At 38.2% G+C, this 26,518-nt stretch overlaps 2 protein-coding genes across 3 annotated transcripts in view; one reads left to right on the top strand and one right to left on the bottom strand.

The window, feature by feature from the left end:
* The window catches only part of LOC133649921 (uncharacterized), a 334,795-nt gene extending 313,186 nt beyond the window's left edge, over positions 1-21,609 (bottom strand). The window contains exon 1 of the mRNA XM_062046641.1: positions 21,550-21,609. The gene's annotated coding sequence lies outside the window, so the exon portion shown is untranslated. The remainder of the gene's footprint in view (positions 1-21,549) is intronic.
* Positions 21,610-25,857: 4,248 nt separating this feature from the next.
* Positions 25,858-26,518, top strand: part of LOC133649631 (transmembrane protein 218-like) — a 37,794-nt gene continuing 37,133 nt past the window's right edge. Inside the window, exon 1 of one of the 2 annotated variants that reach the window (XM_062046257.1) lies at positions 25,858-26,454. In XM_062046257.1, the coding sequence (XP_061902241.1) occupies positions 26,345-26,454 (110 nt within the window). In that variant the 5' untranslated portion in view covers positions 25,858-26,344. The remainder of the gene's footprint in view (positions 26,455-26,518) is intronic. The other variant, XM_062046256.1, reaches the window with a different exon arrangement.

The raw sequence follows: 26,518 nt of genomic DNA, 5'->3' as shown, positions 1-26,518 counted from the left end.
CAATGTCAACATAAGGCCTACTGTAACGCTCAATTATACACAGAGAACATCCCTGAACTGTGCTAGCACTGTCGCTAACACGATATAGATCAAAACTCATATATTGATATAGTTTAGCCCACAAACTAACCCATAAATGGAACTATTTGTTGATGTAACTAAATATCTCCACCATGAATTGTTTTTCAATTTTTGGGACTGATGGGGATCCCAAATACGCAAAAACAAGTAAGAAAAGTTTGTTTTGTATAATAGGATCTCAACTAAAGAGGTGTTTTCGGATAAGAAAAAAGAAAAAGCCTTGAAAATTATGTAAGAAAAGTCAAAGATGATCTCCAATCTTCTTTAAAAACATTTATCTATGCTCAATTCTTCAGCTAACAAAAATACAAAAAGAACAAAATGTAAAATAAAGTGCCCTGGTTTAGGAGGACATTAAACGTCGGCAGCAGGAGTGGAATAAATGACTGCACACGGCCAAGGGTTTGAAAAAGGTAGCAGCACAACAAACTTATTACTGCATTTTATTACCAAAGCCTCCAGCTGAGTGCGGCTAATACAACTACTTTATGAAGCGAACGTGGTGGAATCATTCACACAAGGTAAGTATGATGATCAGTGTTCTGATGTAACGTAGCACGCTACCTTTGATGTGGTTTTATGTCAACATGACAGCGTCAGAAGCACAGCAAGTTCAATGCAGGAAATATCCTTTTACTAATAAAAGCAACAACCAGAACTAAACACGAAAATTAACTCGATATAAAAAAAAAGAGGCAACACGCTCTGGCTGCAACTAACGATTAATTTGATAATCGATTAATCTGTTGATTATTACTTTGATTAATCGATTAATAATCGGATAAAAGAGACAAACTACATTTCTATCCTTTCCAGTATTTTATTGAAAAAAAACAGCATACTGGCACCATGTTCTGGACATTGGGGGTGCAGCATACACCAATAATAACACAGAAATGTAACTCATCAGATCAGAACTGAATCAGATATTGTACACGTTTCTGTTGTGAATAATAAAGGATTCATTTTAGGCTGCCTCTGAATAATAGCATGAAATATTCCAGCACCTTCATAACGTTTAGTTATACTAAAGCGTCACTCAAATCTAAATATATTTATATAGCTTTATCGGGCCCGGCTACATTGATCCATTATGAAACGAACCTGAGATATTTCCGTCGGTTATGTTTATTTCGAAATTGGTAACCGTGCGTTTTCTCTCAAAACGGAGTCAAATGTGTTGGATACACATTATCAGCCCCGCGTTGCAAAAAAGCCATAACGTTAACGTTACTCACAAAAAAGCTGAACTCATGACTGCCTGTTGCCACTATGGACTTAAAAAGTTACGTACCGTGAGTTCCCTTCATCCATGGCTCCAACATGTTTCCTTTTCAGGTGCTCCTGAAACAATGTTGTACTTCCGTACCAATTTGCAGGAAACGGTCTTCTTTGAAGTCTTTAAAGTAAAGTGTTCCCACACTTTTGACGACTTAGGTCATACACTTTTCTCCATTGAAGCAATGACCTCAAGAAGTTTTTCCGCTGAACTATCCGTACTGTTTTCCTGCGCCATTTTTCGAATGTTTCCAGCAAAGGAGATGGCGTCGTCACATGAGCTGCACATGACACATCAATGGCTAGCTTACGCCACCTCATGAGACGTAGTTTTGTACTGTTTTTGTACTTATTTTTTATTATTGTTTCTCAGCTGTTTGTAAATGCTGCAGTTTATAAATAAAGGTTTATAAAATAAATAAAAAGCATCCGCGCATGCGCATAGCATAGTTCCAACGAATCGATGACTAAATTAATCGCCAACTATTTTTATAGTCGATTTTAATCGATTTAATCGATTAGTTGTTGCAGCCCTACAACACGCACACATACACACGACTACCTTCTACAGGGAACAAATCAATGATTGTAATGACCAATCCAAACAATACCTCCTTCGTGGACCAGAAGATATGACAGCCATGGAAGCACATTCAATCTCTTTATTAACCAAATGTAACACAATCCAGTGGAAACATCCAACAGAGCTGCTGGAACTGCCGACAAATTGCCACCGCTAAGGTAACAAACACAACTGAGCTAATGCTGCTCTGTCTGGGCGCTGACGTCACACGTCACTTGGCAACAGGCACCACCTTTTAAAGGCACACACTTACACTTTGTTCTAATAAAAAATGTCTCTCAACTGCCAGATATTTGATTTTTTTTTTTTAGTAACGCATTAATTACTTTCCCTAGTAATTAAAGGTTGCTGTTTGCAACTTCCTCAAAGCAGAAAATATAACAAGAACAGCTAGCTCATGTTACCATTAGTTGTTTAACATTTGTTTGACAATCGTCTATATTTTTCACAATTACAAAGTTTATGTAACAAAAAATGTTACCGGCCGGAAAAAAATGATTGGAGTTTATGGCACACACACAAAAGCAGTCCAAGAGAAGCAACAAACATTTTGCAGTCATGTTGTCATAATAGAATATACATTCAATGACAGGTGACGCTAGTTCTCCAAATTTCTATTATCAACAAACAACACCTAAAGCTAATGCGCGTGCATGTGTTACATACGTACGTAATGACGTCATTACGTACGAGAAGCCGTAAGAGGGCGGGTTATACTGTGTAAAATACATTGGAAAGTTGGTGCCCTCGAGGCATCTGTGTAAATGTCGCAAACAGCCCCCTTTAATTACATTTGAGAAGTTCCGTTAGTAATTTAATTACTTTTTCGGCAAGGTAACAAGTAACTATGATTAATTACTTTTTTAAAGTAATTTTCCAAACACTGATGATGATACCATGTATGATGAGAAAGAAGCACAGTGGAGAGCTATCACTAAAGCAGTCGCTCTGCACACCGCCAAGATGTGTAAATGAAAGAGGCTGTTTATCCACTTGACTGACTGAAACTATAGTCTTCATAGTGTTTTACTTTATTAATATACATTTTATAATACTTCATTTTATTTACGGAAGTATTTTATTCAAGGCAGAAGTTTTAAGTTTGCACTTTATTAATCCCAATGTTGGAGATTATTATTTATTTGCATGCAATGTATAATGTTACATTTTAGTTAATAGAAGGATTTTAATCAAGTATTGCTTTCCAGGGAAAGGTCTTATTTAGTTATTTAAAAATTATTCAATAAAAAGTAAAATTCATATCTGGTCTAAAAACAACAACATTATTCAAATTAGAATTTTGCTGAGAGTAAGGCCCTGTCTACACTAAGCCGGATAACCCCTTAAACGAATAATTATTTAGCCTAACCGTGTCAGCCACACTAAACCATCGTTTAAGGCCCCCCTCCTTGGATAATTTTTTACACGGGTGGGTGCGTCGTGTATTTCTTGAATCTCCGACTCTTAGCTTTGTATGGACTCATTGATCATTTACAAACTGAGTTCGGAGAGGAAGTGAAGTCAGAAAGACCGCGCCCCACACAGGAAGTGACGTCAGAAAGAACACGCCACAGCCAGCTTGATAACAACCGGAGATAACCACTGGAAAGATGAAGGCGAGTCATCCAGACATGCCCGTGTTGCTAATTTTTCTACATGTACAGACGCTTGTGGAAATCACACATGAATACCTTAAGTGAAGGAAAGACGATTGCAGCTATTACGGATACTACCAGGGTTTCCCACACATTCATTTATTTGTGGCGGCCCGCCACGAAAGAATTACGTCCGCCACAAATTTAAAAAAATAAATAAATAAATAAAATAAAAATACAAAATAAATTTTTTTTTTTTTTTTTTTTTTTTTTTTTTGTCCTCTCCAGCTTCTCAGGCAAATCATGTAGTTGATGTAGATGCCCATATCGGCTGTTCAGATTTACTTTACAAAAGAGAAGTGTAGGATACTTCTCTTGTTGCCTTATTTGTATTTAACTTTATTAAATGTATTTATATTAGAAACACAACATGTGTATATAACAAAGGGTGCAAAGTCTGCAGGCAGTAGGAAACACATGGTTAAGTGTAGGGAGTAAAACTGATGGCAGTCTAAAGTTCAAGATTTTTGGAGCTCTTTGTTCAGTGGATCAGATGTTTGATGAAGCTCTGGTCTATCTACCACCACTACTGTTTTCTGTTTATTTGTTACTGACTGTGGCAGGACACCTCTGGCTCTGTTTCACTTTATGTTGCTGGAAAATAATATGGTTGTAGTAGTAGGCTAAAGTTAAATTATTTAGTATGCACTAATTAAAGGGGCAGAGCTTTGAGACATTTTAGCTTTTATATTTTATAAGATATATTTTTTGTAAGAACCACAATTAATAAATATATTTTAGTGAATAACTTATTGTTCAAATCTGTATATAAATATGTACATAAAGTGTTGTAATTATATTGTAAAATGGATGGATGGATGTTTAAAACAAAACTGTTATTATCCATTAGTAAGTATACATTTCTTTAGCCTTTTAAGAGAAAATCAAATCATTGTAGTAAATTATGCAAATTACTCGATGATGTCATGGTGACCACGCCCATAGCCACGCCCCCACCGCCACAGGTATCTTGGCAGTTTATGGGAAACACTGACTACACATCTCAGACGGCAAGAGAACTTCCGAATGTCCGGGTCAGCTGTAATTCTACTTGGCGAAAAGCTTCGTCCATTTGTCGTAGGGGAGACAACGAGAATGCGGGCTCCCGTGGATGTGATGAAAAAAGGTAGCGTTTGCTTTGCATTACCTAGCCGTCGAGTGAAGACTACGGAAAACATCGAATGCATTTGGACTGGCAAAATAGACTGTATCAGTTATTATCCGCAATGTATGTCGCGGACTCAACGTCTAGGTCCAGAGTATAAAAACTCACCAAAAACGAATGGACAATGAAGGTGAAGGCAAACGAGTGAGGAGTGTCCTGACCAGGGGCCGTACTTATCAAGCTTCTTAGAATTACTCCTAAGAAGTCTGCTAAGAGTTGACTTAAGAGTAAATAAATTATTCGCTGAAAGCTGCACTTAAAAGTTAGTTATCAAGCGTCTTACTCACACTTTCAGCGAAGTGTAGGACTGAATCTTAAGTGTCACACTCAGAGCTGAATTACGACATTACTATGTGCCGTAAACGGAATTTTAGGTGACGTCATTTCTGTGTCCATAGAAATGACCAATCACGGAAGGGAATCCGTTGTCTAAGAATAAAGAAATATCTTGGAAATATTTAAGTGGACAATGGGAGTGTATATTTTGACAATAAACTGCAAAATAATACAAAACAAACTAGTCCCCGCCGGCACTCACGCTACCGCTCCCTCTCTTCTATCGCCCACACACTCACTGACGTCACTCACCTCACGGCCACACACATACGCTACTGTCATAACATTTTCTTTCCAATTCATTAATTAGGCAACTAATTTGAAACTGGTGTGGGTGGCTCTATATATACTAGCCCACTGCAGACACATGCAGAAATCAACAAGGAATGGAAAAGTATTAAATCTGTGACAAAAATAATATCCGCTCTGTCTAAACGATACCGTTTGATCAGCTGCTCGTCATCAAAAAAAAAAAAACATTGTTCCGTTCCCTGAACGTTCGCGCACGTCTCTCTCGCCTCAGTGCCATCCCCTGCTGGCAACTCCTAACCACTTAAGACACCTCTGAAGGTCTCTTAAATATCGTGGAGAGTAGGAGTGATTCTTAGACTTAAGAACGTTGATAAAAAGCTTTTATTCTTAAGTTTGAGAGTAGGACTAAATTTCGCAAATTCTCAGGACTTAAGTGTAAAATGGCACTCTAAGAAGCTTGATAAGTACGGCCCCAGATATCTAGATCCCTAGATTGATTGATGTAAAATGTTCTTTATCACATTGTTTACTTTCACATGTACATTAAATGTTTGATTAATTTATGATGGCTCAGGTGTGATTCAAAACAATAGGGCCCCACAGCACACTGGATTCCAGTTAATTGAAATACCACACTGGATATTGTTTAGATAAGTTAAATTTCATTTAAGAACTTGCACACAAAGCAACACTGGAGATGCAGTGTCATTTCACACGACTAGTTTTTGATCAAATAAAAGCAAAAGTTGTCATGAATTATCTCTGTCATTTGTATTAAATTAGTTCTTTAAAAAGAGAATTAAATGGAAAAAAAATGTAAATCAAATTGTTTGTGAAAAAATCGGAGATTTTACTTCTTAGGCCATATCGCCTACCACAAAACCTAATTAGGAGCCTTTGTAACCTGTTTGAAAATGATTCTATTATCATTTAGATACCAAATAATATATTGTGATATATACACTACCGTTCAAAAGTTTGGGGTCACCCAAACAATTTTGTGGAATAGCCTTCATTTCTAAGAACAAGAATAGACTGTCGAGTTTCAGATGAAAGTTCTCTTTTTCTGGCCATTTTGAGCATTTAATTGACCCCACAAATGTGATGCTCCAGAAACTCAATCTGCTCAAAGGAAGGTCAGTTTTGTAGCTTCTGTAACGAGCTAAACTGTTTTCAGATGTGTGAACATGATTGCACAAGGGTTTTCTAATCATCAATTAGCCTTCTGAGCCAATGAGCAAACACATTGTACCATTAGAACACTGGAGTGATAGTTGCTGGAAATGGGCCTCTATACACCTATGTAGATATTGCACCAAAAACCAGACATTTGCAGCTAGAATAGTCATTTACCACATTAGCAATGTATAGAGTGTATTTCTTTAAAGGCCTACTGAAAGCCACTACTACCGACCACGCAGTCTGATAGTTTATATATCAATGATGAAATCTTAACATTGCAACACATGCCGATACGGCCGGGTTAACTTATAAAGTGACATTTTAAAATTCCCGGGAAATATCCGGCTGAAACATCGCGGTATGATGACGTATGCGCGTGACGAAGTCCGAGTAACGGAAGTTATGGTACCCCGTAGAATCCTATACAAAAAGCTCTGTTTTCATTTCATAATTCCACAGTATTCTGGACATCTTTTGCAATTTTTTTAATGAACAATGAAGGCTGCAAAGAAGACAGTTGTAGGTGGGATCAGTGTATTAGCAGCGGACTACAGCAACACAACCAGGAGGACTTTGTTGGAGCGCTAGCCGCGCTAGCCGCGCTAGCCGCGCTAGCCGCCGACTTCACCTTGACTTCCTACGTCTCCGGGCCGCCAAACGCATCGGGTGAAGTCCTTCGTCCTTCTGCCGATCGCTGGAACGCAGGTGAGCATGGGTGTTGATGAGCAAATGAGGGCTGGCTGGCGTAGGTGGAGAGCTAATGTTTTTAGCATAGCTCTGTGCAGTCTGGTTGCTAAGTTAGCTTCAATGGCGTCGTTAGCACAGCATTGTTAACCTTCGCCAGCCTGGAAAGCATTAACCGTGTATTTACATGTCCACGGTTTAATAGTATTGTTGATTTTCTATCTATACTTCCCGTCAGGGGTTTATTTATTTTGTTTCTATATGCAGTTAAAGCACGATGCTATCACGTTAGCTCGTAGCTAAAGCATTTCGCCGATGTATTGTCGTGGAGATAAAAGGCACTGAATGTCCATTTCGCGTTCTCGACTCTCATTTTCAAGAGGATATAGTATCCGAGGTGGTTTAAAATACAAATCTGTGATCTACAATAGAAAAAGGAGAGTGTGGAATCCAATGAGCCAGCTTGCACCTAAGTTACGGTCAGAGCGAAAAAAGATACGTCCATCGCTGCCTCTCAAGTCAATCACTGTAACGTTCCTCATCTACGAATCTTTCATCCTCGCTCAAATTAATGGGGTAATCATCACTTTCTCGGTCCGAATCTCTCTCGCTCCATTGTAAACAACGGGGAATTGTGAGGAATCCTAGCTCCTGTGACGTCACGCTACTGCCGGTACAGGCAAGGCTTTTTTTTATCAGCGAGCAAAAGTTGCGAACTTTATCGTCGATTTTCTCTGCTAAATCCTTTCAGCAAAAATATGGCAATATCGCGAAATGATCAAGTATGACACATAGAATGGATCTGCTATTCCCGTTTAAATTTAAAAAAATCATTTCAGTAGGCCTTTAAAGTTAAGACTAGTTTAAAGTTATCTTCATTGAAAAGTACAGTGCTTTTCCTTCAAAAAATAAGGACATTTCAATGTGACCCCAAACTTTTGAACGGTAGTGTATAGTTATCGGAGGAGGCTGCAATACATAGAAAAGTCATAGATACTGTTTGATCGGACTTCTCTGCTTCCTTCCAGTAAATGGCAGTTCATTAGTTTGCCTGTTTAGCTTCCTGGAGCATAAATCAAGCCAATCTATTTCCCTCCGACCTCACTCCCAGGCGGCTTACTTAGAAGCATGCCAATGCAACGCTGGCTGTGGAATGAGCAACGGTAAGCGTGCAGCCTGTTCTGAAGCCGAGCTGTCTGACGGTATAAACAGGCCTCTGTCTCCTCTTGAGCGCAATCCGGATCAAGCAGGCTTAGTGGGCATGACCAGTGGGGGCCCAGATGGGCCCAAAACGTACATCGCAACATTGTCTTAAGGTTTTGGTGAACTACTGACGAGAACTAAACACATCACATTGCTCACAGGCCTGGATAAAAAGTCGACACTCTGCTGAGGATACCCAGCAGACTAAAAAAGCTAATGAATAATTCTGAACAGCCTCTCTTTTTTTACTCAGCCTGATTTACCGAAATGAAACTCACATCTCTCACTATCTGATTGCTTAGAGTAAGTAGCCTAAGATGTATTCCTTAAACATGACTATAAAATTATTGCTTTATTTGGAGTTCTTTCATTTGTTTAATATTGGCTAGCAATGAAATTATTGTTTTGTAGCGTAAACAAGTAACAGTTATATATCCATCCATCCATCCATCCATTTTCTACCGCATGTCCCGTTCGGGGTCGCGGGGGTGCTGGAGCCTATCCCAGCTGCATTCGGGCGGAAGGCGGGGTCCACCCTGGACAAGTCGCCACCTCATCGCAGGGCCAACACAGGTATATCGTATTACCCAAACCACAATTAAATCTAAATTTGAAAAAATGATGGGTATGAATAAGTTATCGGTTGTCGGTACTGGTCTAAAAAGCAGGAATTATTGATATCACCTCGAAGAAAATATATTGTGCATCCCTACTCCTTTCACTTTCAGTCCGGGCTGCACAAATAAATCAAAATCTAAATTATGTGCCGTTCCAATGGTCCATGGGCTAAACTTTGAACTTCTGACTGACACCTCACTCGACCCAAGAGACAACTGTTTACTCAGTATGCTGTGGCACAATATTCAATGAACTTTTATATAAAAAAATAAAAAAAGTACCAGCCTCTCTTTTAACGTACATAGTTTGGGGCAAATACAGCAACTCCTAATGATGACTGTCTGGAACACTGACTATGATATGCAATTGTGAAAACACTAACATGCTGTTTGACGAGTGAGCTTTTCTCATAAAAGCAAGGAATTCCAAAACATAAAACATGCTGTAAATGGTACGTATCAATGTTGTACCTTTGAATTTTTTTTGAAGTCTTTGTTTTTTAACAATTCAAAGACAACATACGATGTCGGAAGCCATGGAGCTTTGTTACCACCTTTACAACACAAAAGTATTCCTTTTTTGAAAATAACTCAACTTGACCCTTGTTTGTGCTTAATAAGGCTGAAACGACGCGTCGACATAGTCGACGTCATCGGTTATGTAAATACGTCGACGCCGTTTTTGTGCGTCGACGCGTCGCATAATTACGTCACACTACCGTCATGGCGGAGCGCAAAGCAGACTGTGCGAGCGAGGGGAAAAACGCACGCCAAAAGTCGTCAAAAGTGTGGGAGTATTTCAATACACAGCCTAATAATGTTGTTGTATGCACAGTGTCGAGCGTAAATGGCCTATCATAGCAGCACAACGGCTATGAACGAACATTTGAAAAGAAAACCATCAACTAGTCAATCGTCCGCGTTAGCATACGTTGTCATCATTACACAAAAACATGAATGTGTCATTTGTATCTGCTAGGGGTGTAACGCTATGTGTTTTGTATTGAACCGTTTCGGTACGGGGCTTTCGGTTCGGTACGGGGTTGTACCGAACGAGTTTCTAAGCTAAAGCTAACTTTAGCTGCTAAAGTCTTAACAAGTTGCTTTGCTCCTTCTGCGGCTGCCTCTGTCTCAGCACGCAGCATTGTCCCACCCATACAACCATCTGATTGGTACACACGCAGCATTGTCCCACCCATACAACCATCTGATTGGTACACACGCAGCATTGTCCCACCCACACAACCATCTGATTGGTACACACGAAGCATTATCAGCCAATCAGCAGTGCGTATTCAGAGCGCATGTAGTCAGCGCTTCAGCGTGGAGCAGATAGGTGTTTAGCAGGTGAGCATCAGGCAGCGGACTCTCTCCAAATGACAATAAACACCTCCCAGTCAACTACTAGTAACATCACTATGAGCCCGTTGACCTACTAGAAACTTAAACTGCAGCTCAGCTCACTCGCAGTCCTGGCTTGAGGTGAAGGCTAATTAGCTCTCAGTTCCAGCCACATCGACCCCTTCTGAGCGCCTATTTTCAGCTGCTGGGAATATTGTAAACAAGAAAAGAAGCAAAGCATGTAGACATGCTAACCTTTCTTCATTACAACTGTTAGTCACTCACTGGAATGAGTAGAATTGGTTATTGTGTACTGTGTTGGACTGGATGTTTATTTTGCACATTTTAAAAGCAATACTTAATGTTTACAGTGCTCCAGAATATTTAGATTGGCACTTTTTTGTATTGATGTTTATCTTTATTTTTGCACATTTTAGCAAATAAGCAATACTTTCACTTTTGTTGAAATGTTTACACTTTTGTTACAGAATATTTCGTTTTGCACTTTTTTGTATTGGATGTTTATCTTTATTTTTGCACATTTTAAAGCAAAATAAGCAATACTTTTACTTTTGAAATGCTTATACTATTGCAGAATATTAAGATTTGCACTGGATGTTTACTTTTATATTTGCACATTAAAAAGCAAATAAGCTACTTTTAATTTTGTTAAATGTTAAAAGTTTTAAATGTTTACATTGTTACAGAATATTTTGTCATGTTGTTGTCAATGTTGACTGAGTGGCCATACTTTTTTTTTTTGTAAATAAAAGCCATGCCTTTTGAAATAACTGGCCTACTTTTATTTTTTCATCTTCATTTTAAATAAAATAAAATAAAAAATAATCGGTAAAAGGAAAAATAATCTATAGACGAATCGAAAAAATAATCTATAGATTAACCGATTAATCGAAAAAATAATCTATAGATTAATCGATAGAAAAATAATCGTTAGCTGCAGCCTTAGTGCTTAATATCACAAATATACTTGTATCGAATAAAACATATAATTAAAATAAAAATCATTCAGTTAAAATTATGTCTATGTTTTCCATAGAAACTGATAGCAATATTTTCCTAGTTTCATTTACATGAACAGTTGAACTGTAATATTTATTTGACACCCTGTTGAAGCATTAGATTTGTTAAATGGCTTAAATATAAAAAAATAAAGCCTTTAGAAAATGAGCTAGCTTACCTGACACACTGCTATTTTAAGCAAGCTCTATTTTGGTTTAGTGAAGTGATTTATGTAGCACTTTTCTCAAAGCGCTTTACATAGTCAAACCTAGGGCTGGGCGATAAAACAATAACAATATATATCGCGATAGACATGTGATCAATATCAATAGAAAATGGGGTCGATAGAACGCTCGATAATTTCACTTAGTTCTGTTAGAAAAAAATAGGAATAAAGGCGGAGCCGGAACCGCACGGCATTCTGGAGGGTGTAGGCAGAGGAAGGGCTTTGGCCTCTCGACCTATCACGGCCGAGCCTGAACCGCAAGGCATTCTGGGAAATGCTAACAGGAAAAAAAAAAAAAAAAAAGCAACAACGGCTGTCGGCTAGCTGACGACGAGGAGTGAAACGAAACGGGAATATGAGTGCGGCAGCACGAGAGGAAATTGTAAATAAAAAGGAAACGTCACGTCACCAGTTTGGCAGTATTTTGGATTTTTTAAAATCCGATACGAATCAGAGTAATACTTTCTGCAAACTTTGCAAGGTCGTCGTCCCGACCAAGTCTGGGAACACGACAAACTTATTTTACCACCTGAGCCGCTCTCACCCGCTGGAGTACAGCAGTATCAAACAGCCACAACCATCTACATCAGCCGGTGCAAGTGGAACAGCACCGAAGCGACAACAACAGACCACCATCGTCTCGATGGTGGTCTGTTGTTGCCGCAGACAGTATTACTCGGCAGCAGTGCCATACGACAAAAATTCAAAACGTTATAAAGAAATAACGGATGCAGTGGTGTACACTACTAATTTCTTAATTACAATACTTTGCACATTTTGTTGGATTAAGCATTTATTTAATGTCAATATTTGCACATCGACCAGTATTTTCATTTATTTGACTGTTTTTCATAATGCTGACCTCGTTCTAAAGATTAAAGGTTATATTTAAAATAAAGGTATTTAAATTCATCCTTTTTTCTCCTGGTCTTTATTTAGAATAGTTGTTTGTTTGTTTTTATCAATAATTATCGATATCGACTGATATGAAACACTTATATCGTGATACATTTTTTAGTCATATCGCCCAGCCCTAGTCAAACCCATTCTCTAAGTTACATTTAAACAGCGTGGGTGGCACTGAAAGCAGGTGGGTAAAGTATCTTGCCTAAGGACACAACGGCATTGACGAGAATGGTGGAAACGGGGCTCGAACCTGGAACCCTCAAGTTGCTGGCTCGGCCGCTGTACCAACCGAGCCACGCCGCCCCGTTTAGTCACATGACAACTAGTACTGCAACAATTCATCGACATTGTCGACAAATATCGACAATAAAACTTTAATAAAAATGTATTTGTCCATAATAGTTGTGACATCGTCACTTGTGTTACCTTGCCAGCTAGCTAACAATTGTGACATGAAGCTGTGTGAAAAATAGATTTAAATATCATTTTAGCCAACGTCCGCCAGCTAAACTTTGTCTGAATCAATTCAAGTACTTTTCAAAGCAGTGTCAATTTGCAGAAAGGCACATCGCAAACATCAATCACACACACACAATGTGCCAGTATCATAAGATTAAACGTACAATCTTTCAGATAGCTAAAATGTTGAGAATCAATGATACACTTCCATACGAGTCTACTAGATTGCTAAAAAGTACAGGAGTTAATCAATAATCAATATTATACCTATGTGCTTCTTTTTAAACACATCATTACAATTTACAATTTCCATTACAATTTCCATTTTATCGTGGTGGCCTCGGAACCAAACATACAGTATTGGACACTAAGGATGGAATGGTTTGTGAAAAAATCTCACTTTTGGTTCGTAAAATGTTTAATCAGTTTGAAGCTTATGGCCCTAAGATTTCAACATTAACTTAATAGCAGACGGAATCGCTGAATTGGTCATTAAAAACCGAATATACTGTTGAACGCGGAAAGTTGTGGCCACCTCAAATACAAGTGTGTAAAACAAACTACGAAGAAAATTAGTAAGGAGAGACATCTATTTTGCTTATAAAATATCCAAAAACCGCCAACTATACTGAGTTATAGGAATGTAACGATAAACTCTATTAATGATAACCGCGATTAAACTCCTGACGGTTAGTGTTATTATTTTAAATTAATAATGATCGAAAAAACGTGATTGACAACTAACTGCACTTTGATTAACTCACAGACTGACTGGCAAAAGCTTGCTAGCTTAAATGCTAACATGAAAACTAAAGACATTAACGTCTTTAAATGTATATTTATATTCTAACATAGTACAGTAATTGAAATGTACACTTTTAAATACCTAGTTAAATAAAACAAACAAATAAAAAAGATGTCAGTAAGCAAAATGTTGCACAGATCACAACCAAAGCAACAAAATAGGTTCTGTCACTGTTAAGGATGGGGTGGGGGACCCTCAAATATACACAACCAAAACAATAAATAAATAAATAAAAGGTCTTGTGACTAAAATGATCATGGTTATCATTATTATTGTGATGTTGTTGAATGTGCTCAAAAATTTATTACACACACTCAAAAATCTTTTAACCAAGTTGTATTTTTTTAAATAACTAAAATAAATAGCCACAAAATACACTTTCTTGGCAAAGGAAATATTCTTATGTCTTCATAAGAGCCATATTATTTTATTTGTGTGTTTATGTTGGCCCTGCGATGAAGGGGCAACTTTTCCACAGTAGGGTTATACGGTATACCGGTATTAGTATAGTACCGCGATACTAATGAATCATATTCGGTACTATACCGCCTCTAAAATGTACCAGTCCCCCACCCCGGCGCCCCGTTGTCGTCACGTCGTGACATTGCTGGTTTACGAGCAGAGGAGCATGTTCGGCAGCATACAATCACGGAGTACTTACAAGCGGACACAGTGTGTAGACAGAAAAGGGAGAACGGACGCATTTTGGCTTAAAAACTAAGGATAAAGGTGAAGTTATAACACTGAAACACCCTCAGGAAGAGGTGCTTCAATACATGGCTATCTAGCTAGCGGCTAAAGTCCATCCACAGTTTGCAGTGTTTTAGCTACTTCTAAATCACTAATCCTCGCCTCCATGGCGACAAATAAAGTACGTTTCTTACAAGTATCATCCCTGCAGGACGAGGAATAGCTAAACATGCTTCACTACAAACCGTAGCTCACCGGCATGAAAATGTAAACAAACGCCATTGGTGGATCTACACCTAACGTCCAATGTAATGATACCAAGTACAGTAGCGTATCTAGTCGATTCTACTATGATTACATCGATATTGTTTAGCATCACTACATTTTTTTATTTTTTTTTCAAGTTCATATTATGTTTATGAACTCAGGAAATATGTCCCTGGACACATGAAGACTTTGAATATGACCAATGTATGATCCTGTAACTGCTTGGTATCAGATTGATACCCACATTTGTGGTGTCATCCAAAACTAATGTAAAGTATCAAACAACAGAAGAATAAGTGATTATTACATTTTAACAGAAGTGTAGACAGAACATGTTAAAAGATCAATTAAGCAGATATTAACAATAAATGAACAAGTAGATTAATAATTCATTTTCTACCACTTGTCCCGAATAATTTTGACAAAATAATAGAATGGAAAATGACACAATATGTTACTGCATATGTCAGCAGCTAAATTAGGAGCCTTTGTTTGCTTACTTACTAATAAAGGACAAGTTGTCTTGTATGTTCACTATTTGCAATATGTTTAATGTACCCTAAGATTTTTTGTTAAAATAAAGCCAATAATGCAAGTTTTTGATCAGTTGTTTCACTTCACGCGAGTTCACTTCCTGTTGAACGGAGTCCGTGTCCAACTGTTTCAACCCGACACTGTGGAGTTTATACCGATAACTTTGTGCAAAGACAGCAAAACCTTTTTTGTTAATATGAATACTGGAGCTCAGTTGTTCAGACAATAATGTGTTAATACACATTTAGATTGGGGAGTGACATTTCTTAATAGTGAAAGACAATAATGTCTCTTGTTTACATGTTAGCATTTAAGACAGCGAAAAAGCTATCGCTAGTTGGTCTCCATAATTTTATCAATGTGTGGCTATCAATCATGGTTTCTCGATCATTTTCATTTAATACAGTAATACCAACTGTCAGGAGTTGTACAGTGGTTATCATTACTACTGTTTATTTGTAGTAGAAACGCCTACAGCTGCTGAAAGAGTGACCACTTTTGTAATCCGTGACAACGCATACATATGGCGATTATCCTGGCTAGCAAACTTACCGACTTCATTTTCATTTATCGTCCGGTTAATAGACTTATCGAGTATCAGCCCAGGCCTAATTTTAGTTATTTTAAAAAAACTTGGTCAAATGATTTCAGTGTGTGATATTTTGGTCACGATAACCATGATATGAAATTTTCATAACATTATATACTGTACCTTATTAGGGGTGAATGATAAATATTGGACAAATAATTATCATGCCAATATGAGGAATTATGATATCACACTGATGAATCCAATAACATTGAAAATATCTCAGATAACCAATTGTAAAAAAAAAATGTCTCCAATGAGGGGAGATTACCCGTACTGTGCTGTAGGGTGAGCAAAACAAGCGCTCCTTTTCTCCCAGGAGATCGCAAAAAGCCACTACCTGACCAGGGCTCAGAAAATCTGCAGAGACTCCCCCCACCCCCACCAAGGACTGTTTTCACTGCTGTACTCTACAAAGAGGTTCCGCAGCCTCCGTAGCAGAACCTCCAGGTTCTGTAACAGCGTCGTCCCTCAGGCCATAAGACTCTTGAACGCATCATAATTATCCCCTCAATTACCCCCAAAAATGGATTAACTCGCTGGAATATAAAGACAATATAACATACATCCATAAACGTGGATGCATATGCAAAAGTGCAATACATTTATCAGTACAGTAATCTATTTATTTATATCTGCACCTTATTGCTATTTTATCCTGCACTACCATGAGCTAATGCAACAAAATTGTGTTCTAATCTGTACTGTAAAGTTCAAATTTGAATGACAATAAAAAGGAAGTCTAAGTCTAAGTCTGAAAGTCTAAGTCTATACTTCCCCTGAGCCCATTGTTAACAACCATTTTAACCATGATCACTCGGGACTAACTTCTTCACTGTTTTAAAGGAAGACATTATGAATTTGGCCGACGATAGAGATTTTAATACTATTGCTATATCCTGATAATGCAAGTTGATGACACATTCTAATTGTGTCCCGCAAACTAACAGGCGAACAGTTGCGTCCTTAATGCAATGTAGCGTCCTCGCTAGTGGGCTAGCAGCTAACGTCCCTTCACAGTGCAAAGCCACTTCTAAGTCAGCAATCAAATAAACTATGTTTTTTAAATGTAACATTATCACTGGAGAACGAGAAATAGCTAAACATGCAACATGGGGCGGCGTGGCTCGGTTGGTTGAACGGCCGTGCCAGCAACTTGAGGGTTCCAGTTTGATCCCCGCTTCCGCCTTTCTCGTCACTGCCGTTGTGTCTTTGGGCAAGACAATTTACTCACCGGCTCCCAGTGCCACCCACACCGGTTTAAATGTAGCTTAAAGATGTAGATAATGGGTTTCACTATGTAAAGCGCTTTAAGTCTCTAGAGAAAAGTGCTATATAAATATAATTCACTACACACCGTAGGAGGATACGCTAACTGCTAACCACAAGATAAAGCTCTTCAGTGTAAACAGAGGTGGACGGATCGATACAAATGTCGACAGTAACGATACCGAGAATATCAGTATAAGGTCAATACTACAATGGTTAGATTAATATTTTTTACTATCAAAGGATTGTTGTTTTTGTTATGGTTTACAGGATCAGGAAGAAAGTCACTGGACACATGAGGACTTTAGGGCAAAAACCAAATGATTTAAATCAGAGCCAATTGTAGGAACGTTTTTGAAAATGTAATTGATATACCGTAATTTCCGGACTATAAGCCGCACCTGACTATAAGCCGCACCAGCTAAATTTAGGGGAAAATACAGATTGCTCCATATATAAGCCGCACCCGACTATAAGCCGCAGGGTTTTGATGTGTAATTACCGTAGTATATAGGGGTTCCTGCTACCACGGAGGGGATTGTCGGGACAGAGATGACTGTTTGGGAACGCAAAGCGTCCCATTTATTAACAATAAATCTTTCAATCATTCAATCAAACTTTCACATCTTTGACATGGCGAACAGCATTCGTGCAGAGTACAAATAATACAACGGTGCAAAGTAATACAAAGTGCTTGCCTGTATGTTATCAAAATAACCAGCCTACCAGTATATGAAAAGTCAGTCTTTAATCATTGTGTCATCGTGTTCCTCCTGCGTACTAAAACCACCGAAATCCTCTTCGTCGGTGTCGGAGAAGAACAGGCCGCAAATAAGCCGCACCGTTGTATAAGCCGCAGGGACCAGAACGAGGGGAAAAAGTAGCGGCTTATAGTCCGGAAATTACGGTAGTTACACCGCCATCTTGAGTTTTTTTCTGATTATAGCGGTTACGGTAGTTACACCGCCATCTTGAGTTTTTTTCTGATTATAGCGGTTACCAAAAAGTTAATCATTAAGTACTTAAAAGTATCAGCATTTGTATGACCAATACTTCTTCGGAAAGTACTTGGTATTGGATCGAGACCAAATTTGTAGTATTGCCCAAAACTAATGTAAAGTATCCAAACAACAGAAGAATAAGTGTTTATTATATTTTAACAGAAGTGTAGATAGAAACAGAAAATAACCAGATAATAACAGTAAATTAGCAAGTAGATTTATAATAGTTTCGAGAAAATAATACAACCGGAAAATATGCAATATTTTACTGCATACGTCAACTTCTAAATTAGGAGCCATAGTAATGTGTTTTGAAATAGTTATATATAATATACATTGTTATTGCAGGAGGCTGCAATACATATCGCAATGTACTGTAGACTTTAAGCCATATAGCCCACCCTAAATGCTATTTGCACCAAATGCTCCATAAATATTCCGTGAGGAAGAAAAAAAACATCACTCTTTAACACATCAAACCTTTTCAACTACCTGAAACGCCGGTATTGCTTTGACAGTGTTTTGAAAGCCTACGAAGAAGGCTGCTGATACAGAAGCTACCCCAAAAGCACATTTAACATGTACGTTTGTAAATCTTATTTTAAAAAAATGAACAAATATCAATAAGTTATATGCTTATTGATATCGTTCTTTAGAAGCATTGTGCATGCCTATATTTTAGTGATCTTTCGTTCCACTTTTTCAGGTTTTTTTTTTTTGGTAATAGCATTTTAAGAATGTTAAAAAATTGTCTTTGAGCCGCACTTTGAATACCCCTGACAAGGGTTGTATGGTATATCGGTATTAGTATAGTACTGCGATACCACTGAATCATATTCGGTTCTATACGCCTCTGTAAAGTACCGGTCCGCCACCGGTCGTCACGTTGTGTCATTGCTGGTTTACGAGCAGACGAGCATGTTCGGCAGTGCGCAATCACGGATTACTTACAAACAGACACAGTGTGTGGGCAGAAAAGGGAGACCAGGCGTATTTTGGCTTAAAAACTAAAGATAAAGGTGAAAATATAACACTAAAACGCCCACTGGAAGAGGTGCTTTAAGACATGGCTAGCTAGCTAGCAGCTAAAGTCCAGACCCAGTCTGCAGTGTTTTAGCTACTTCTAAATCACTAATCCTCGCCTCCATGGCGACAAATAAAGTAAGTTTCTTACAAGTATCATCCCTGCAGGACGAGGAATAGCTAAACATGCTTCACTACACACCGTAGCTCACCGGCGTCAAAATGCAAACAAACGCCATTGGTGGATCTACACCTAACATCCACTGTAATGATACCAAGTACAGTAGCGTATCTAATTGATGCTACTATGATTACGTCGATATTTTTTGGCATCACATCTTCTTTCGTTTTTTTAAAATGTATATTATCAGGAAATATGTCCCTGGACACATGAGGACTTTGAATATGACCAATGTATGATCCTGTAACGACTTGGTATCGGCTTGATACCCAAATTTGTGGTTTTATCCAAAACTAATGTAAAGTATCAAACAACAGAAGAATAAGTGATTATTACATTTGAACAGAAGTGTAGATAGAACATGTTAAAAGAGAAAGTAAGCAGATATTAACAAGAAATAAACAAGTAGAATAATAATTCATTTTCTACCACTTGTCCTTAATAATTTTGACAAGATAATAGAATGGAAAATGACACAATATGTTACTGCATATGTCAGCAGACTAAATTAGGAGCCTTTGTTTGCTTACTTACTACTAAAAGACAAGTTGTCTTGTATGTTCACTATTTTATTTAAGGACAAACTTGCAATAAAAAGCATATGTTTAATGTGACGTAAGATTTTTTTGTTAAAATAAAGCCAATAATGCAATTTTGTGTGGTTCCCTTTATTTAGAAAAGTACCGAAAAGTATCGAGATAATTTTGGTACCAAAATATTGGTATCGGGACAACACTACCCCTGACATAAATGATCGATCGAACTAGTTTTAGTGATACATTAAAATGATCCCTTGTACACAGATGCACGGGTGACGTGTACTGAGTCTATTCAACTCCTGGTGTTTTTCTATGAATGTAACGTCCAAAATGAATGGGCACAATGACAAAAGGCAGCCAATCATTTCCAATTGTCTAAAGAAAAAAAAAAGGAAGCAGCGGCAGTGTCGATCACAAAGCACTACATCCTCAGAAGTCTGCAGATGTCAAACGTGTCTTACAGTATAAGCTTAATTAGGCAAGGTAAGGTGTAAATGCTTTATGTGATTTCTCAGGGAAGAATGTAATTAGTCCACAACTGGCTTAATTAGGCTGATGTGGGGGGCCGGGGGGAGCATGTGATTAAAAATTAGCTGTGGACATATGATTGCATACAGCATGCACATCTGTGGTTGTTTAGTCAATAGCTGTGTCTATTGGAGATTGTATGTAAACCTATCACATATTTAAGGTTCAAAATGACAAGGCAAAGGGAAATAAATGTAGTACCCCATAAACTTTTGATTAAATATACATATATATATGTATAAACATATATACTTTTTTCCTTCTTGCAATGTTTTTTTGGCTAAAATACATGTTATACTTCTGTACTTTTTTTCTGTTTGTATTTATTAAGCTGTAAACAATCTATAGAGCTGCTTAATAACATTGCACATGTGTACCGTGACAATAAAACTATGCTCTATAAAGAAAGTAATTGTTTGTGAGAGTCATATAGTTTATTTAAATAGCAAACACAATCCATTGAGGACATTTCATCAAAAGTAAGGCTTCAATTTGTCATGTAATGAAGAAATGTTGTTTTCTTCCAAACACACAACGTCACACACTGTAAAACTTGCTCATATGTAAAGAACCACCCGGCAACACAAAACACATATTAATAATCATGTCTTTTGTGGTTAAAATCTGAAATGTGCATTACCTTTTTTTTTAAATAAATAAGTGTGCCAGTCAAAACAAACGCGCCTGTGCACTATTTGTTTGTTTTTTTAAAGGTAGTAATTTATCAGGAGTGCTGCGTGAGATCAGTCCGCGACCATGCATTTTTCCAAACTAACATTTGCCTTTTCCCCGTCTTCACAAGAGAACCCTGCGTGCATGCACGGCAAAAGGAAAAACCGGCAAATTAAAATCCAAAGGAAAGGAAAAAATCCACTTGACTAAAGAGTCCGGCACAAAAACACATCTTCCCTCCTTTCCCTCTCTTTTTCTCTCCCTTCCTCTCCTTCCTCCTCCTCCCTCGCTCTCCCGCCCTCCCTTCCCAGCCTCTCTCACTCCCGGCCTGGCTTGCCTGTCTTGACTCCATGAACAATGTCCTGCCTTTTGTAATGACGGGGAGGGAAGTGGGGGGAAAGGCCGCTCAAGTGGTAAAGCCCTGCCCGCAAAGCACTGACATTGAAAATGAATGACAGCTTACCTGCATGCCAATCTTCATCAGACTGACACTGGGCTGACAGCACAGCCTATACTCCTCCACACAGCCGGTGACGTCACAAGCAACAAGCCCCTCCCACCTCCCCTCTCTGTCTCGGCTCCCGGGTTTTTCCCAATACAGTTGCCGACATGGTTCCTCTTGTGTCCATGGGAAAAACCTGGCGCATATGTCGGGCTCTGTGAAAAAGTTGCGATATGATGTTATGGCAAATTGCGGCGTGTTTATTGTTAGGTGTAGTGTATGACAACACATGCTGGCCCGATAGAGTCATGTGATTGCAATCACCGCATTGTCTTTATTTAGGTTGTGTCATGTAAATTACGTAGGACTTTAAAGTACACACAAGTACAATTAGGATACGGCACTAGTATACCCCGTCGAGTTTTCAAGCATAGTTAAATGTGTTGTTATTCTCAATTTCATCTTCTGTATGCAAAAAAAATTATAATTATTTGTTTGTATATTTTTTACGTTTGGACACGAGAGATGGGCGGGTTGATACAAATGTACGTTCATATCGATACATGTGCATAAGTATTGGGTCAATGAGATCCATATTGTTCTGTTCACAGCAATCTGTGTTGGTTGTTGCTGTTTCGTTGGTATTGTTACATTGTTGTTGTCATATGTTAATCATATTTATTTTTATATTGTTTTTATATTTATTTATTTTTTGTTTTTATTCAGTCATTGGTGGAGCCAAGGATAGTATTTGAATATTGTTTTTAATATTAATATAATTAAAAATAAATAAATAAATAAAAAATAAATATTGTTGTGCAGCACTTTGGAAACATTTCTGTTGTTTAAATGTGCTATATAAATAAAGTGGATTGGATTAGATCATTAAATTACTCAAGGAATAGTACGTGCTTGAGTAGAGGGGGTTTAGGAGCCAAAGGGTTTCAAACTAATTTTAGCTCAGCGGCCGCATGGAGGAAAATGTATTCCCATTTGGGCCGGACGGGTAAAATCATGGCATAATAACTTAAAAATAGAACTACAACAACTTCAGATTGTTTTCTTCTTCTTTTTTTTTACCAAAATAGAACAAGCACATTATGAAAATGTACATATCACAAATAATCATTTTGTCAAAACACTTCTAGTTAGTGAAAAATTCTGAGAAAAAAAATGTGCAGTTTCAAAAACACAATGAAGAACACAATGAATTTAGAGTTAATCTCAGTGTATCTACAAAGCAGTTAAACTTTAAGTCACAGCCCATCTAAGATTGAACAAAAAACAAAATAAAGCATGAATAAAAACGCTTTTATTTATGAACTGCCTCAGTGGTTCATGCAGCATTTTAAATGGGGTTACCAATTGTTTATATTTCTCCTGTTTCTTTTATGTTAAGTCAAAAGGGAGAAGTCTTGCTTTGTACTCTTGCTATATATACAAGCTATTTGCTTGCTAAACAGAATTGCTATTGCGACATCCAGTGGACACATTGAGAACAGCAGTTTCTTTGATTTAAAAATTCTGCTCAGTTTTAAACTTAGCTAACTTATCGAATTATTGACATCCCTGGTTTAAATAATTGACAGCCTCCAGTAGTTTTTGCTTCTTTTTAGTTATCTTTGACGACTTGTACAGGGTGTACCCTGCTGAAAGGGACAAGCCGTAGAAAATGGATGGATGATATATACTTTTTTTGCACTTTGTCTTGTTCAAGCAATTGTATGTAAAAGAAAATTGGTTATCAAACGTTTTCACCAAGTACCACCTCAGAAAACACCTCCTTAATGATCAGCATTAAAATACAGTAGCGTAGTAGGCCTAAATATTCATTACAAACAAGGCAGAAGTTTTATTTAACAGGTATATTTAACATTGTTGGCCACTGTAACATTACACACAGTTTGACCAGTAACAGTGTGTTTGAATGTTTGATTAACTTATTCTTTGGCGTACCACTAAATAGAGCCCGCGTACCACTGGTACCAAAGATTGAGAATCACTGTAGTAGGGAATATCATATATTATTTGTTGATATTGTTACATCTAATATTTTGTCAAATTGTTCATAAATAAGGTGTTTTATTCTGATAAACATCCATCCACCTTCTTCCGCTTATCCAAGGTCAGGTCACGGGGTCAGCAGCCTGAGCAGAGAAGCCCAGAATTCCTTCTCCACCAGTCATTTTGTTCAGTTTCTACTGGGGGATCCTGAGGGATTCCCAGGCCATTTTAAAAACATAGTCCCCCCAACATGTCCTAGGTCTTCTCCATGACCTCCTACCAGTCGGACGTGTCCTAAACTCCTCCCCAGGCAGGTGTTCGGGGGGCATTCTGACCACATGCCCGAGCCACCTCCTCTGGCTCCTCTCAATGTGATGGAGCAAGGGCTTTACTCTGAGCTCCTCCCAAAGGACAGTGCTTCTCACCCTATCTCTAAGGGAGAGCCCCGCTACCCAACGGAAGAAACTAATTTCGGCCACTTGTCCTTTTGGTCACAACCCAAAGCTCATGACCATAGGTGAGGATGGGAACCGGTTAATTGAGAGCTTTGCCTTCCAGCTCCTTCTTCACCACGACGGATCGATACAGGGTCCGCATTCCTGCAGACGGCGCACCGATTCGCCTATCCATCTCACGATCCACTCTTCCCTCACTCGTGAACAAGACACAGAGGTACTTGAACTTCTCCACTTGGGGAAAGTTCTCCTCCACTACCCGGAGATAGCACACCACCCTTTTCTGGACTTGAAGGTGCTGATCCTCATGCCAGTTGCTTCTCACTCGGCTTCGAACCGTTCCAGTGAGAACTGAAGATCCTGGCCAGATGAAACCAGCAGGACCACGTAATCTGCAAAAAGCAGAAACCTAATCCTGCAGCCACAAAACCGGATCCCCTCAACGCCCTGACTGCGCCTAGAAATTATGTCCATAAAAGTTATGAACAGAATCTGTGACAAAGGGCAGCCCTGGCGGGGTCCAACCCTCACTGGAAAAGGTGTCCGACTTACTAATGTGGACCAAGCTCTGACACCGATCATATAGGGAACGGACCGCCACAATCAGGCGGTCAGATACCCCATACGCTCTGAGCACTCCCACAGGACAACTCAAACCTAATGTGAACTACATGCGCTTAATCAATGTTGGGTTCTGACGTTGATTTGACCTTTGAATTTTGGTCATTTTCCAACCAATATTTCACAACACAAATAAAACATTGAAACAACATGCTTTATTCAATGTCAGGTTGTGATGTTGCTTTGATCATTGAAAATTGGTAATTTCTCAACCAACAACGTGGATCCAACGTTAGACATCAATGTTGTCTCAATTTACATATATATTTTGCAACGTTGTTTCAAAGTCAGTTTTAAAGGACATGTATTTATAATCAACGTTGTGCCAAAGTCTTGTGCCTCCTGGGTAAGCAAAAACTAGCATTAAATCGAGTGCAAATTAATTGGCTTGTGCTCCCATATCCCCCATATGTCGAATCATTTATTCCCTTGTTATTTATGAAAATAAATAGCACAAAGTGAAATAAAGAATGTGAATATAATTACAATAGTATCGATCCGGTTTTTCAACTATCCTTAATTGGTATCGACACGGTTGAACTTTTTGAAAATTAATTTTTGCTGATTTAATTTGGTTTATTTTTTTTCGTAAAAACTGAAAGAGAAAATATCAATCAATCAATCAATCAATGTTTATTTATATAGCCCTAAATCACAAGTGTCTCAAAGGGCTGTACAAGCCACAACGACATCCTCGGTACAGAACCCACATACGAATAGTATCTGGAAATGTTTTACCACCAAGTCCGGTTGCTTGAGTAACAATGCAACCTGTAGCAAAGTAAGTAATGGACGGATTTCGATAACATTTTCAGGAAATGTCCAAAATAAGTCCTAGAACAAGTGCTTTTTCTAGTATTTATTACTATTCATAAATGAGCTTGTCAAAAATACTTATTGTTGACATTCATTCTGTCACCATACAGTATGAACAAACAACCAACCATGCATTTTAGCTAAATAAAGGGTTCTAGCGTTTTTATTTTATATTTTATATGTATCATAATATGTAAAAAAAAAATGCTAAAAAACCCCACACTATTTCAACGTTTGTTTTTTTTACCTTAATTGCTATGGTTATTTTGTCGAGGAAACCTTTGATGCGCATGTGTGCGCATGCTCAGTAGCTTTGGGCAGCACATTTTTATGCGCGGCGTCATTTTGAACTTTTTGACATTCATTTTTGCTGATTTAATTTGGTTTATGTATATTTCCTCGGGCTTGTAACCGTATGCATATTTCAGAAGTATGCCGGGATAGAACAGAAGAGATGATGGACTAACAAAATGAGAAACTTTTTTCGTAAAAACTGAAACAGAAAATATTATCTGGCAATGTTTTACCACCCAGTCCGGTTGTTTGAGTAACAACGTATTCTATTGGCTAGTCAAGATCTACACCATCCAATGAAATTCAAGTTTGCTGTTACCAGGAAGTGTAGGACGCGTCGAATAATGCCTATACTGAGCTGTATTTGTGTTTGGACTTTACTTACTCGAATTATGGACTTAGACAAGTCACTTTTGCGTGGACAAAACGGAACCCTTTAAAAATATTTAAACGCTAATTTACAATCCCTGATGTTGTGTCGACAGTTTGTAGGGGAGCGTTAACAGTGGCGACTAACCGGATGTGTCCACATAGCGGCGCAGCGCTAAAGCTAGTTGTTACCACCCTGAAATATTATACAATACACACTTTTTTATATATACAAAGGATCTTTCTGATTTGAAAATATGGTTACTACAGTCTTGGGAGTCGGCACAGGGGTTTTTGTCGTTGCTGCAGTTTGGATTGTGGCTCTGATACTTTGGATGATCCTTCTTCGAGCATCTGGATCATTAAAGTAAGTGACTAACAACATTTGCCTCACACTAACCTCTATTTTAATGTTGAATTCACATAAATGA

Source organism: Entelurus aequoreus, linkage group LG05, assembly GCF_033978785.1.
Source record: "Entelurus aequoreus isolate RoL-2023_Sb linkage group LG05, RoL_Eaeq_v1.1, whole genome shotgun sequence".
Taxonomy (NCBI): domain Eukaryota; kingdom Metazoa; phylum Chordata; class Actinopteri; order Syngnathiformes; family Syngnathidae; genus Entelurus; species Entelurus aequoreus.
The sequence above is the reverse complement of the archived record's forward strand: the minus strand, read 5'-3'. Positions and strand labels throughout refer to the sequence as shown.